General features: G+C 64.1%; 1 protein-coding gene across 1 annotated transcript in view; it reads left to right on the top strand.

The window, feature by feature from the left end:
* Nucleotides 1–2,702: 2,702 nt before the first annotated feature.
* Nucleotides 2,703–14,140, top strand: part of MNEG_5409 (Dynein alpha chain, flagellar outer arm) — a gene marked incomplete at both ends in the record, with an annotated part of 18,015 nt that continues 6,577 nt past the window's right edge. The window contains 28 exons of the mRNA XM_014046115.1: nucleotides 2,703–2,705; nucleotides 3,612–4,187; nucleotides 4,440–4,564; nucleotides 4,773–4,906; nucleotides 5,122–5,642; nucleotides 5,921–6,082; nucleotides 6,228–6,496; nucleotides 6,661–6,820; nucleotides 6,994–7,156; nucleotides 7,409–7,660; nucleotides 7,789–8,039; nucleotides 8,268–8,405; nucleotides 8,626–8,694; nucleotides 8,865–9,078; nucleotides 9,321–9,403; nucleotides 9,634–9,750; nucleotides 9,930–10,064; nucleotides 10,340–10,417; nucleotides 10,680–10,835; nucleotides 11,026–11,139; nucleotides 11,427–11,561; nucleotides 11,762–11,968; nucleotides 12,184–12,345; nucleotides 12,538–12,711; nucleotides 12,945–13,070; nucleotides 13,233–13,372; nucleotides 13,621–13,772; nucleotides 13,960–14,039. Coding sequence (XP_013901569.1) covers nucleotides 2,703–2,705; nucleotides 3,612–4,187; nucleotides 4,440–4,564; nucleotides 4,773–4,906; nucleotides 5,122–5,642; nucleotides 5,921–6,082; nucleotides 6,228–6,496; nucleotides 6,661–6,820; nucleotides 6,994–7,156; nucleotides 7,409–7,660; nucleotides 7,789–8,039; nucleotides 8,268–8,405; nucleotides 8,626–8,694; nucleotides 8,865–9,078; nucleotides 9,321–9,403; nucleotides 9,634–9,750; nucleotides 9,930–10,064; nucleotides 10,340–10,417; nucleotides 10,680–10,835; nucleotides 11,026–11,139; nucleotides 11,427–11,561; nucleotides 11,762–11,968; nucleotides 12,184–12,345; nucleotides 12,538–12,711; nucleotides 12,945–13,070; nucleotides 13,233–13,372; nucleotides 13,621–13,772; nucleotides 13,960–14,039 — 4,896 coding nt within the window. The remainder of the gene's footprint in view (nucleotides 2,706–3,611; nucleotides 4,188–4,439; nucleotides 4,565–4,772; nucleotides 4,907–5,121; nucleotides 5,643–5,920; nucleotides 6,083–6,227; nucleotides 6,497–6,660; nucleotides 6,821–6,993; nucleotides 7,157–7,408; nucleotides 7,661–7,788; nucleotides 8,040–8,267; nucleotides 8,406–8,625; nucleotides 8,695–8,864; nucleotides 9,079–9,320; nucleotides 9,404–9,633; nucleotides 9,751–9,929; nucleotides 10,065–10,339; nucleotides 10,418–10,679; nucleotides 10,836–11,025; nucleotides 11,140–11,426; nucleotides 11,562–11,761; nucleotides 11,969–12,183; nucleotides 12,346–12,537; nucleotides 12,712–12,944; nucleotides 13,071–13,232; nucleotides 13,373–13,620; nucleotides 13,773–13,959; nucleotides 14,040–14,140) is intronic.

The following is a 14,140-nucleotide window of genomic DNA, read 5'->3' as shown; positions in this document are numbered from 1 at the left end:
GGGGGGAAACCCTCCAAACCCCCACGGTTAAGCCACAGGGCCGGCCCGTTCCCGTCAGCACCACGATAGCTTGGGGGCCGTGGGCGTCGGGTAAGGTAGCTCGGCACACAGGCTGCACCGCGCGCCGCAAGCGCGTCGCCGCGCCCGCACGAGCGGCGACAGGCTGATGGCTGAGAAACGAGGAGCCCAAGGGTGGGCAATGAAAGAGCAGTGCAAGAGCGCGCAAGAATGCGGGGCTGTCCTATGTCACGCCATGTCGCCGTCCGTGGGGGCTGCACGGCGGAACTCCATTAATGAATATTCGCGGGTGCTGGCCGCCCGCCGCGTGCGTGACGTGAGCCACAACGCCGCCGGCACACCACGCCGTCTCAAAGTCGACGACTGAGAACTGCCTGCGCTGCCTCGCAGCGGGGAACCAGCTCCGCCGCACGCCCTGCATGTCGGTGATTTTTTTATATGAAGTTACACGAGAGACTGACGACACCTGCGCAGATGCGGCCGCCCGCGCCCGCCCCAGACACGGCGTCGCCGCCAGCGCATGGTGGGACCACAAGCTGGCAGCCGGAGCGAGGCCCCTATCCCCTCAAGGACTTACACGGGAACCCCGCCCCCGCCAGGGGTCATTGCTAGGAGGGAATGTGAGTCCCGGCTGTCCCAACGCGGTTGCCAGGTTTTCAGGTCTGGTTTCTTTTGCCACTCCTTTGGCGTCGGCTCTTTTGTTGCCCGTGATGCCCACGTGGGCGGGCACTTTCAGGAGCACGACCGGCGGCGCCTTAGGGGGCCGTCTCGTGATGGCGTCTCTGATAGCTTTGAGGAGGGCGAGGTGGCGATGACCGTCCAGATCTTGCGGCCTGTGTACCATTTTGTAAATATGGCAAATGCAGCCTAAGCTGTCACTGGCAATGTGGCTGTGCCCTGCCATGATTGCTGCCCATATGGCGCTTAGTTTTGCTCTGTTGATGGTGTTGTTCTCAGGCTGCGCGGGGTCCCGCGGGTCAATTGCTATGTCATGTTGTTTCCCGCCCCCCAGCGGGGCAGGGATGTGGACGCCTGCGCCCATGGCAATGGTTTTGCCTTCAGCTCCCCTGTTGCGAGAGGTGCCGCGCCCCGTCTCCTTCGAAACGCTCCCATCAGTGTAGGCTAGGGAGTCGGCGTCATACGCCAGGGGCTGGGGCGGATCAAGGGCTTTTGAAGGCCGAACGCCGCATGCCTGCTGTCACCTTCCTGAAAAGGTGTCACCTTCCTGAAACAGCGAACATGGATGTCCCCCTCTCCCAGGTGCGCGGGCCGCCCCTTTTCCCCTCCTCGCGGTGTCCAGCCTCACGCGCGCAACGCCCTTTCCTGGCATGGTGTGTTGCCCTGCGGGCGGGCCCTGCCGCCGGGCTTGTTCGCACATGGGTTTCTGGGCCTCCACCATATCTGCCTGTTGTGGCTGTCCCAGCACGCTGGCCACCGCCAGCTTGAGGCGGGTTGCCAAATTGGTCCAGTTGAGGTTGGCCGGCGTATGTTCGCCTGTGCCGCATGGTTCCCCACAATGTACACCAGCATTGCATGTTTTGTCGCGGTAGCATTGTAAGTCCATGCATCCCCCTTGCCTGGGGTCAGCAGCCGGGCATCGAGTTTTGGTACGCTGGCCACCAGGCTGCACACATCTGGGTGCGCGTCCAGCTGCCGCGCGTACGCAAAGTTTTGCCCCATGTCTGGCAAGAGGAGTGCTGTGAGTGTAGGCTCATCATCACTGGCGGCTTGGGCCGACCGAATTGCCCATGCTACAGCCTTGCTGAGTGCCGCGCCTCCCCACTGTCGTGTGCATAGAGATGACCCTGTCCAGCGGTCGCAGTACGCATCGGCTTCTGCATTGTAGGGTGGAGTAGACTCGGCGCAGGCATGGCACGTGCACCCAGCATGGTTTGAGGACGGGCGGATGCAAGGGTCAGGGAAGCAAGGGGCCGGGAAGCTCCCCTGCCCGCCAACATGCAAGCTTGCCCTTGCAAGGGAACGTCCCCTTGCTGCCCCATTGGTTTGAGGGACCTGGGGGCCCCTGCGTTGCGGGGTGCCAGCTGCACACGAAGGGAGTTTGCACCCAGCATGCTGGGCACATTAGTATTAGGATGAAGATTGTAACAGGGTATGCCGGCGGGCTTGTCGTCCTGGCTGCGAGGATAGTCGCTCCATGAGCAGGCAGTGTTGGCTCCCAGCAGCTCCATGCAACGGAAGTCTAGCAAGCAGCTGCTTCACTTAGTCGCTGTGCCCACTTCCACTCTAAGCACACCTGGAGTTGTGCATAGTCAAGTGGCTGCACGCATCCATCCACTTCATCAACGACCACTTGGCTTCGCCGCTTGCAAAGCTCCGCAGTGCATGCGTTTGTGTGCGTGAGCTCAGCTGACTTAGCTCTGCACATGGATGCGTCAGGGTGCCATGCAGCGGCTCATGCCGCATGCGGATCAATGTGCATGAACGCGCCTTGAAAATTAAACTACATTGTGATAGATTTTACGGCACGCGGGCCCCAATAGCAGCGGAACGATCTGCCCCGCGCGGTACTGTACCTTGCAAGCTTCAACCCGCACGCCTTTACGTACATACGTACGTGAATTCGGTAACATACACAGCCTAATTCACCAGCCTGCCCCCTTTCGGTCAACAAGTGATCTCCAGTCACATGCTCGAATGCTACACGAGTAGCGCTCAGTATCAGCATGGTGAGTGCGATTATATGATGCAGCGTGATGCTCCTGCATCGTCCCAGCTGCCCGCATGTGAGGCCTGCCCAGCACCACCAGCTAGGATGAGTTGTGCGCGCGCAACGCCGCTGTGGCCGCCTGCAGTGTGCCGGTTGAGCGCGTTTTTGCCACTGGCAGCCATGCGCACTCAAGAGTGCTGCAGCAGCAGCCACTAGCACTGATCATGATCGCTCGACGTGCCGCCGCAGTCAATCCTCTGGGAGGAGCCTCCCACCACAGGCCAGGCGCCATGCCCCAGATCGGGGCACTCTTTCACTGCCCTGGGCGATAAGTTCTTGCTGTTTGGCGGCAACGGTCGCCTGGACGGTGCGCGCCCGCTGTCCTGCGCACGCATGTGCCGTTTCATGAGCCAGGGCCCTCGCTCATGCCCTGGCTGCTTGGCGCTTTTGCACCAACGCTTTCCTCTGCTGCAACACCCGCTGAGCGCCACTGGCAGGCCAAGCCGGTCTGGCAACCCGCCCCTGGTGCCGATCTCACCCACGCCTCGCCTCGCAGGCAAGGCCCAGGCCTTCAATGAGCTCTATGAGCTTGACACCAGCAACGCCGAGCAGTACAGATGGCGAGAGATCCTGTGTCCCAACGCACCTCCAGCAAGGTCCCGCCACGCGGCAGTTGCAGTGAGCTTCAAGGCTGAGTTGGGGCTCAAGGGGGATGGCTTTGAGCTTGACACGCCCAGCCCATATGGCATCGCCTGCGTGTGCACAAGCGGCGCTCATCTCGCGCTTGCAACCGGACTGCAAGGCTGAGTGCATTCGTTGGGACGCCCGCACAGCTGCCATCACGCCCAGGCCTGCATGTCGGCCCCCATGCCGCGGCCCGCCGCCCTTGACTCCGCCGCCCCCTCCTCCACGCGCCCCTGCGCAGCTGGACGACCAGCGCCTGCTCATCCTCGGCGGCGTGGACCGCCGCGCGCGCTTCAGCGACGTGTGGGTCTACGATGCCACCGCGGACGGCGGCAAGGGATCCTGGTCGCTCGCAGACACCGGGCCCGGCCCCGCGCCCGAGCCACGCGCGCACTTCAGCGCAACGAGGGTGGACGACCGCATCATTGTATTTGGCGGCTACGGCGGCGGCGGGCAGGTGTTTGGTGACACGTGGGTGCTGCACGTGCTCGGCCCAGGTGGCGCCCACGGCTTCCGGTGGGAGAACATCACAGACCAGCTGCAGGGCGACGCACCCCCAGCGCGCTTCGACCACGCCGCGTTCGTGTTCCCGGTCACGCCTAACAGCGTGTCCTTCGACAAGCTCATGATCATGGGCGGCCGCGACGTCGGGGTTGTGCTGGGTGATGCCCACGTGTTGGACCTCGCAACGTTCACCTGGGAGCGCGCCGGGGTGCCTGACGGCAGCTCCAGCGGCGCCGCCGCCGGCGCGCCGGCGCCTGTCGGGGAGGTGTGCTGCGCGGTTGTGGAGGACGTGGAGAGCGTCCCCCACCACAAGGTGCGGGGCGAGAGTCCGTGGGGGAGGGCGGGGTCCATGAGAGAGCGCGGGGCTTCGCTGGGAGGGGGTTTCATGGCAACCTCAGGGCTGCGCGGCAGGGTGTGTGGCTCGCATGTGCAGGAGACACGTCCATTCGATGCATGCAAGCACGCGAAGCAGGTTGCCCCTCTTGATGCGCATGCAGCCTGGTCAAGTGTTGCCGCGCGCTGAGCACCAGCTCCGCTTCCCTTTCCGCTGTGTGCCTCCTGGCAGGTGTTCAGCTTTGGGGGGAAGCGCGGGATGATGTCATACCTCAACAGCGTGGAAGTCTTGGACTGCGGCAGCAGGGCCTGGAGCACACCGCCACTGGAGGCTGGCAGCAAGGCGCCATCGGGAAGGTGCGGCGCAGGGGGCACGGTGGTGCAAAGGAACCGCCCAGCTTGGGGCGAGGCGTGCTCAGGTGGGGATCCACCCTGCCTTGATATGCACAGCCCCTCCGTTGGGTGGCAGCCCCGCTGCTGATTGCACTCGTCCTCTGACAACACCGCCCTGTGTCTCACCGGCACCTTCACCACCGTGTCACCCCCCCCCCCCGCCTCTGGTCAGGGAAGACACTGCATGGGCGTACGACAGCCGCACCTCCAGCCTGCTTATGTTTGGCGGGTGGGCAAACTGCTGGCTGGGGGACTTGCTGAAGCTCAACGCCTCCCAGATCATAGGGCCGCCCTACGCCTGCACAGGTGTGTGCAATTTTGCATTAGGCAGGGCTCATCGCACCACCAAGTCTTCCTTCTGCCCAAAATGTAGCCATCAGTGCGTGTACATTATCTTGACGACTATTTGAGCAATATGGGTATGTTTGATTTGCTGGCTTGGACCACGATTCCTCAAGTTCGCACACCTCAATCTGCCGCGTCGCCCTTGGCAACACGCCGCCCCTTTCCTGCCCGGCCAGGTATCAGCCCCGAGTCTGGCCCCGTGTTTGGCGAGGCGGACATCACCATCTCGGGCCTGCGATTCCGCCCGGGCCGCATCCAGGTCCGCTTCGCCAGCGACCACTGCAAGAGCGAGGCCGTCGCCGAGGGCGAGTTCGTCGACGCCACCACCATACGCTGCAAGACCCCCAACTTTGAGGCGTTTGGCGCCGGCAGCGTCGACGTTCGGGTGTCCATCAACGGGGAGGGCTGGACTGTCAACCGGCTCGGCTACACGTATTTCGCCAACACGGCTGCCCGCAACTGCCTGGCGTTCGGCCCCGGCCTGCTGCCCGCTGCCGGCGCGTTCGGCCTGGCCCTGCCGTTCGTCATCCAGGCGCGCGACACGCTCAACGACCGCCGCACCGGCGGCGGGGACGTGTTTGCGGTGCGCGTCACCGTGGGCGGCAAGGACGTGGAGGGTGCGACGGCTGGTGTCCGTGACCTGGGAAACGGCCACTACCAGGCGCACTACAGCGTGCCGCTGCCGGGGGCCTACCAGGTGAGTGCCTGTGCACGGGGCCTGCCGTTCCGCCCTGCCGAGCCATGACTTTCAGGAAACCGTCAATGCCGACGGCTCCAAGCAAGAGGCCTGCGTGTTGCTTCCATTGCAGGCTGCCGTGTCCGTGTCTGCCCCTGACCTATCCAGGGCCGGCTGTCAGCAGTGGGTTGTGCTTCCCTGCACCCATGGAACGCCAGGGTACCACAGCTTGTCGCTCGCCCCCATTATATTGCGTGCTGCTGCTACAACTCTCCCTCTCCCTCCCCCGCCCACCCTAGGTGCACGTCCTCCACACCGAGCTGGGCGCGGCAGAGCCCGTCCCCATCCGCGGCAGCCCCTTCAGCGTCACCGCCAGCGACCCCTGGGTCCGCCACCGGACCAGTGGCGCGGCGCCCGGCAAGCGCAAGGGCGCGTCGCTGGTGTCCATCGGCGGGGAGCTGGTGGGTGCTGCGAGGCTCAGGGTTGTGCGCAGGGAGCCAATTGGTTATCAAATGCGCTGAGTTCACCTCTTGCGACCCTTGCACCAACATGAAGACAGGGTTCAATGTTGCGCTCCCAATTCACGGCCTGGCCAACTGTTTCCAGGTGCTCTATGGCGGCGACAAGTCTGGCGCCAACGTGTGCGTGCCCTTTGGTGCCAGCGGCGAGTGGCGCTGGGCGCAGGTCGCGGCAGCGGGCCCCGCTCCCCCGGACCGCGGCATGCACGGCGCGGCCGTGTGGGGCGGCGCCATGGTCGTGTTTGGCGGCGCCGCGATGGACGCTGGGGGCGCTGAGCTCTCAGACGTCTGGTGGCTGCGCAAGCAGGGTAGCAGCTGGGCCTGGGGGGCACCGGGGCGGCACACGCCCTACGTCAGGTGGGCGGCACCGAGCGCGAGGCCTGCATGCCAGCACGCCGCATGCACCGCAGGTCAGACGCGCGACAGGTCAGTGCCGTTTGATGCCTGCTGTCGCGACCGTGCAACGGCGTGATGCGGGCCTCCCGTGTCATCGCCTGCATGCATCCCCTTTTTTTCACCAGGCTGGACGCCGACGGGCAGCCGGTCGGCGAGCCCGCGGCGGTCCTGGCGCGCCAGGCTGCCGCAGTGGCGGTTGTCGCGGACGAGCTCCTCGTGCTGGGCGGCGAGGCGAGGGGCGAGCTGGTGGGGGAGCCCTGCAGCGCCGATCTAGGGGACGCCCAGGTGGGGGCAACAGGCCGCCTGGATGGGCGCCTGGGCTTTCGGGGGACGCTGGGCATCGAGGGAGGCGAGCGATGCTGCATGCGTGCCGGCATGCAAGCAGACAGGCGGCTGTTCGTGTTTTGAAGTGGGTGTCGGTCAAGCTGTTCCTCACTGTGACGTCGACGCCGATGCAGGTTGCCAATTGGCAGGCTTTCCACATGCGCGGCGAGGCCCCAGCGCCCCGCAAGGGCGCGGCTGCGGCGGCGAGCGGCGCGCGCGTGGTCATGTTTGGTGGCAGCGTGGTGGATGCGGCCGCCGAGCAGGCTGTCACTGACGAGCTGGTGGTTCTCGACATGGGTGAGCACTGAGCGATTGTTGGGAAGGCAGCATGCCAGTGTTGTTGGGGCGTCGCACCTTGCACCGCTGCAGGATTTGTAGTCCTGAGCATGATTGATTAGCAGCTGAGCGGCAGATGTTGTGGCCGGGAGACGCAACGCGCTGCAATCAAAGCAGGCATCACCCACAGTCAGCCATGCTTACAATCGGCAGCTGGGTGCCAGCTGGTTGCCGAGGTGATCTGTTCCCGCCTTGCTGTCGCATCCTATGCAGTGCCAGGCACAACCGGCACAGCCACCTGCCTCACTCTCAAGCGCCCCGAGCCCGCGGCGGGCGTCTCGGGCGCAGAGTGGCCCGCGGCGCGCGCGGGCGCGTCGCTCGCGGAGTGCAGCCCTGGGCAGCTGTTCCTGTGCGGCGGCGTGGGCGCTGACGGGCGCCCGCTCAACGACGCGTGGGTGCTTGATGCGGCGACGCTGACGTGGCGTTGCGCCTACAGCGGTAGCCCGGACCTGGTTTCGCCATCAGGTGCGAGGGCCCAGGGGAGCGTTTTTGGGCATGCCACAGTCCTGCCAAGGTGCCCGTCTTCTTACCGGCATCTTCAGCGTGGCCCCATAGCTGGCTGCGACCGTTTCCCCCATGACCCCGCCCTCCAGGCGCGCTGGTGGCGCTGTGCGACGGCAAGCTCTTCACTGTCACCGGCCCGGCCGGCTCCTCCAAGCTCGACCAGCTGGAGTCGCTCGACCTGTTTGCCCTGGCGGGCTCCTACGCGTTTGGCGAGCGCATGCGGTCAGAGGTGGCGGGGCTGCTGCAGGGCCTGGAGGTGTGGGCGGAGAAGCAGGCGACAGGGATGGAGCTGGCGGCGCAGCCGGAAGGGCTGGCGGCCAACTTTGAGAGCCTGCTGAGGGTGAGCCAGGCGGGGTTACGCATGTGCAGCTGCTGCTGGGGAGTTGGGATGCAGGGGCCTCAGGGATGGGATCGCCCACCTCACATATCGTGCCCTGTGCACTCAGCGCGCCAGCAATTAATCAGCCGCTGCGAGACCACAATCAGGCGCAGCTGGGCTTAGGCACACTGGCAGCCAACTGCCCAACGTGGAGTGCCCGACACATCTCTATCACCTACAATCCCACAGGTGATGGACGCGCTGTATCAGGTGCGGGTGCGCAAGGCCGACACCGACCTGGCTATTGACCAGCTGAGGGAGATACTGGGCCACCTGGCTGCGGAGCGCGCACCTGGCGTTGGGAAGCTCGAGAAGCGGCTCGAGGAGGTGGGCCTGGCGTGGAGTGGGGGCTGCAGTGGGGAGCCACATGCCTGCGCTTGCAGGCACCACGCATGGGATGCTGCCCCGAGAAGTTGAGGTCGGTTGCTGGGTGTCAATTGCCTGTCAGCCTGGGCGGCGGCCTGGTGCATGGTGTCAGCTGGCCAGGACGTGCCTCACGGCCTGCTAATCGGCGTGCTTGCATCCACAACATTGTGCGGGAACTCAGGTGGCCCAGCGCTGGGACGGTATTAAAAAGTCTCAGCTGCAAGTCAAGAGCAGCCTGGAGACGGTGCAGGTGCGGGGCTCTTTTGCAGAACGCAGCCAGCGGCGGACAGGCGGAGGTGCTGATTGCGGCAACAGCCTCACCACACATGCTGCTCCTTCCTGCAGAGACCGTTGGCATCGCTCCACCCAATCTGCCCATTCCATATCAATTTTTTCACCCCATTTTGTATACATCCCCAGGCATCCCAGGCGGAGCGCATCCGCGGCGACATTACCGCTTTTGGCGGCCGCGTCACGGCCGCGCGTGCGTCGTTCAAGACGCGCCCCTACTTTTCGTGGTCGGCAGGCGCCTCAGCCGCCTATGCAGCGCTCGACACAGCGGCGGCAGAGCTGGCCAAGCTGCGCAAGGAGTGCGACCGCTTCTCCGAGCTGGCGCGGATGTTTGAGCTTGCGGGTGCGTTGTGCTTGATGGTTGTCAACAGCCTGGGTCTGCCAGGGCATTCGGCGCATGCGCGAGCTCCTCGGACGCACCGCAGGCTGATGGGTTGCCAGCGCTGTGTGTGCTGTTGGCCCTGCATCTCAGTGCGCCTTCCTTGATGGTAGTTCTGCCGATCCCGGCCCCACACCGCACCGCACCACACCACACCGCACCACACCTCGCCACACCACACCACACGACTCCACCCCGCTTGTCAGACGCGGTCAAGCCCATCTCTGACCAGCTGGCGGAGGCGCGCGAGGACCTTGTGGCCATCAAGGACGTGTGGGACTGCGCACAGGTGACAAAGGGGTCCGGGAGTGTTGGAGGTCGTGCTGCACGATTTATCCATGGCTGGCTGGCCGGCAGGGGGGACTGGCAGGCAACAGAAGTACACGGGCGCCCTCAACTCCGCGCACCGCCACAAGTATAGGCAGCCTCTTGGCTCTGCAGATTTCGCGTCCCCACCCACCGCGCCTGTCCACCCAGCGAAACCCCCACACCCTTTCCCCCTTTCCCTTGCGCTCGCAGTTGTGCGAGCTCCAATTCGCCGCGTGGCGCGACACCCTGTGGAACGACATCAGGACCGATGAAATGGAGGAGGGTGCCAAGGGCTTTGTCAAGGAGGTCAAGGGGCTCAGCAAGAAGGTGCGCCCCCGGCCCCGCCACCGTTTCCAAAAGGTTTACGTACCCAACAGGATGGCTGGGGTTGCTGAAAGGTGGTTGTCATTGAGCCCCCTTCCCGTTCTCGCCATCAACATCAACCCCTACACGCAGGTACACTCTCACACACACACACCCACGCGTACGCATACGCACACGCACAGGTTCGTGACGAGGCTGTGTTCAAGGGCCTGGACCAGTCCGTGAAGAACTACCTGGTGTCGGTGCCGCTGGTGGCAGACCTGCGCAGCCCCGCCATGAGGCCGCGCCACTGGCAGGCGCTCATGGACGCCACAGGGGTGCGTGGGCCTGTGAGGGTAGGGGTGGTGGGCACACAGGCAGGCGGGGGAGGGGAAGAGGGGCGGTGCAGAGCTTGAGGAACACGCCTGCATGCTGATCATGAATGGCATCTTTGAGCTTTTCTGATAGGCTCTTCAATCCGGGCCTTACTGCACGCGTGCGATGTAAGCTGGCGGTTTGGTTCTTGTGGAACAAGCTGCACGCCTCACCCAGCGAGGCCCTGCACCATCCAACCCACTGCCCGAGCCAGCTCGCCCCTCACTGCAACGCCCAGGTCAAGTTTGATGTCGCGGACCCGGCCTTCAAGCTGGGGCAGCTGCTGGCACTGGAGCTGCACCGCTTCGAAGAGGAGGTGGGTCGTGACAGGCTGCAGGGTGGTGGCCCTGCGGGCTGTGGTGCTTTCACGTCGTTTGCTCTGCGCGGGGGAGGCCCGAAGACGTCCGCAAGGCGTGAACCCTGCTCTCACGGTATCCACCAGGGAGGCTGAGAGACTGAGGTTGCGCACACGCATCAGCACACACACGTGCAGCCCAGCCAACAGCACGTGAATTCGCAAGCATAGCCGTTGACAGGCACGCCCCTCTCCACGTTGCCCCATAATCAACGCCCTTCAGGTGTCTGAGATCGTGGACCGCGCCCAGAAGGAGGAGAAGATGGAGGCCGGCCTCACCAAGCTGGACGACGTCTGGGGCCATGTGGCCTTCCATTTTGCGCCCCACAAGGAGGGGTCTGACGTGGCGCTGGTCAAGATGGCCGAGGAGGACTTTGAGGTGGCAGGGAGGTGGTGCTGCGGGGAAGGTGTTTTGGGCAGTTCCCAGCGCGTTTTGGGGACTGTCCACAGCATCAAAATGGAGGGCGGGTTTGCCACCCGCACTCGCCGCCCCTCCCCTCCGCACCCACTCTCGCTTCCATCCCCTCCTCTCCTCCCGCGCGCGCCCGCTCCTACGTGCCCCCCGCCAGATGCTGGAGGACAACCAGGTGCTGGTGCAGGGCATGATGGCCAACCGCTACATGGCCACCTTCAGGGACACCATCCTCGGCTGGAACAAGAAGCTCATGGCCGTCGCAGACATAGTGCAGGCGTGCAGGGGGGCGGGAGGGGGGCAGGGCGAAAAGCCTCGAGGCGTGGTGGGGGCCTCGGACGGCTTTGAGGACGCCACATATGCCGCAGGCCGGGCGCAGCTGGATGCGTTTTGCACTCGCGCGGGATGGATCCTGCACACAACGTTGCCTCTTCCACCTCAATCCTTTGCGCCTACGCATGCCTCATGCTGCCTCCCTTCTTCCAAAACTCCTACTTTTGGCTGCGACCCTGACAATTTGGTCCTCCCCCCCTCTCATCCTTAATCCTACCCCTCCAGCTTCTGACCGAGATCCAGCGCACCTGGGCCTACCTGGAGTCGCTGTTCATAGGCAGCGAGGAGGTCAAGAGGGAGCTGCCAGACGCAACGCAGCGCTTTGCCCGCGTCGATGCCGACATTAAGGGCGTGCTCAGGGTGGGCGGGCGGGGCAAGAGATGGGCAGAGCGTGAGGAAAGAGGGGCAGAGGCTGCCGACAGCGAGGGTCATGGTGCAGCAGCTGTGCCCATCAAAGGGCCGAACCGTGACACAGAGGAGGAGATTGCGCGCAGCGCGCCGGATTTGGCGCTCGCGGCACCGCAAGTTCACGCCCTCCGCAACCGGCGCCGCGAGCGCAGGAGTTCAAGGGCACCCAGAACTGCGTGGCTTGCTGCAACCGCGAGGGCCTGCTCAAGTTCCTGGAGGGCCAGCAGTCCGCGCTGGAGGTCTGCGAGAAGGCGCTGGCGGACTACATGGAGTCCAAGAGGCGCGCCTTCCCGCGCTTCTACTTTGTGTCCACGGCCGACCTGCTGGACATCCTGTCCAACGGCAACAACCCGCACAAGGTGTGCGCGCGCGTGTGATTTTTCACGGCGGCGTCGCCGGCGTTGAGGGCGCGGCGCTACGCACGTCAGGAGATGGGGTTGTGGTGTCATCTGGTCCCTGGAGGCCGGCCCATCACCTCTCATGCCACGCAATCAACAAAAGCCCCATGCCAGATGAGGTACACCTTACCCGTTGATTATGTATGCATACACAACCGCCCGTCTGAAAACCCCAGGTGATGCAGCACATGTCCAAGTGCTTCCAGGCCATCGACCGCCTTAAGCTCGACCAGTCCGAGGCGCAGCCGGACGGGCAGCGGCCTCGCGGGCTGGGCATGGTGTCATGCGTGGGGGAGGAGTATGTGCCGTTCAAGAGCGCCCTGCCGCTGGAGGGCAAGGTGGGATGGCGCCCGGCGCAGCCAGCAGCTTGGGGTTGGGACCACGCTTGTGGGGATTCTGCAGCTCCAATCAAGCCCAAACCCTCAGGCGGCCTGATGCACGTGCAGCGCCGGATTGTTACATCACCCGTTGATATGTCGTGCTTTGATATCTGATGGTCAAGCATTTTCTCCCGTTGCCCCTCATTGTAGGTGGAGTCATACATGAATGATGTCATTGCCAAGATGAGGGGGGAGCTGCGGCAGGTGTGCAAGGACAGCGTCGCCGCCTACCCCGGCGCGCCGCGCGACAAGTGGCTATTTGACTGGCCCAGTCAGATCATTCTGGTTGTCAACCAGATCTTCTGGTGCCAGGAGGTGGAGCAGGTGGGTGAGAGGAGGGCTGTCGGAAGCCTTATGGCCACCATGTGTGTAGGCAAACAGCCCCGCGGCAGCTGGTATCCCTGCACGCGGCTGCCTGCATTCTGGTAGTCAAAACGACTGCCCGCGCGGCGACAGGCAGTCAGCACCAACGAATTTGCGCATGCCTTCCTTTTTGTCGCTGCATGTTTTTCCAACATGACCCCCCTCCCACCCCGTAACCCCCTCCACCTCCCCAGGCGTTTGCGGACATGGCCAAGGGCAACAAGTCTGCCATGCGTGACTACAACGCATTCCAAGTCAAGCAGCTCACGCGGCTTATCGAGGTCACGCGCACAAATCTGGCGCGCGCGGACAGGCAGAAGGTGCGCAACTGGTACCGAGGGGCACGGGGCTGATCGCTGGTGCATTTGAACCGCTTGAGCTTCTTTCTGTGAGAACTGTCCATCGTATTGTTGGCGCACTCCTGCTTGTCGCTGTGCTGTCCTCTGCAAACCCGGCCCTTTCCCACCCAACCTCTCCCCCAGGTCATGAACATGATCACGATCGACGCCCACAGCCGCGACATGGTGGCCAACATAGCTGATGCGGGGGAGGTGGACGCCGACTGCTTCCTGTGGATGTGCCAGCTCAGGTCCTACTGGGACGCAAAGCTGGGGGACTGCAGGTGGGACATCAAGCAGGGCGCCCCCCCAAGGGAGCCGACCGACCCCTCGGGCCGGCTCACAGTCAGTGCAATGTTTTGCGGGGGAGGGCATGGCACACACACACGTAAAGTACCTGCTCTCTGCATGTTTCGAGTGCAATCAAGTGACCTTGCTTTCCATTGGACCCGCTTCCCACTCTGCCTGTATTCTGTGGGCCGCGCAACCTGCTGACCTGGCGGCCCCAAACACCACCTGTTGACTCATGCAGGATCAAGATCTGTGACGCGTCATTCCCCTACGGCTATGAGTACCTCGGCAACGGCCCGCGCCTGGTCATCACGCCCCTCACCGACCGCATCTACATCACAGCCACGCAGGCCTGCTGGCTTTGCCTGGGGACGGCGCCTGCTGGGCCGGCGGGTAAGAGCCAGCTGCAGGCGCGGCTCAGCTAGCAGAGCAGTGAGGGTGATGTGTGGCGTCTGGGTCACGCAGTGTAGCAGTGCTTGATGGTTGCGTCACTCACATGCACTAGCCGCCGGAACACGAAGACAGCTGGTTCACTGCTACTGGTGCTGCCCTCCACCCACCCAACCCCTCAACAACAAAGGCACGGGCAAGACTGAGACCACAAAAGACCTCTCTGCCCAGCTGGGCAAGAGCGTGTACGTGTTCAACTGCTCGCCAGAGGTGACCAGCCAAGCGGAGGGATTCCTTGAATTTTCTGCCAGCGGGAGCCCTCAGGAACGCTGGCAGGCACGAGCGTGCTCCGTCCTGGAGCACCTGCCCAC

This window comes from Monoraphidium neglectum (genome assembly GCF_000611645.1).
Source record: "Monoraphidium neglectum strain SAG 48.87 unplaced genomic scaffold scaffold00803, whole genome shotgun sequence".
NCBI lineage: Eukaryota > Viridiplantae > Chlorophyta > Chlorophyceae > Sphaeropleales > Selenastraceae > Monoraphidium > Monoraphidium neglectum.
This window is presented reverse-complemented; position numbering and strand designations above follow the sequence as displayed.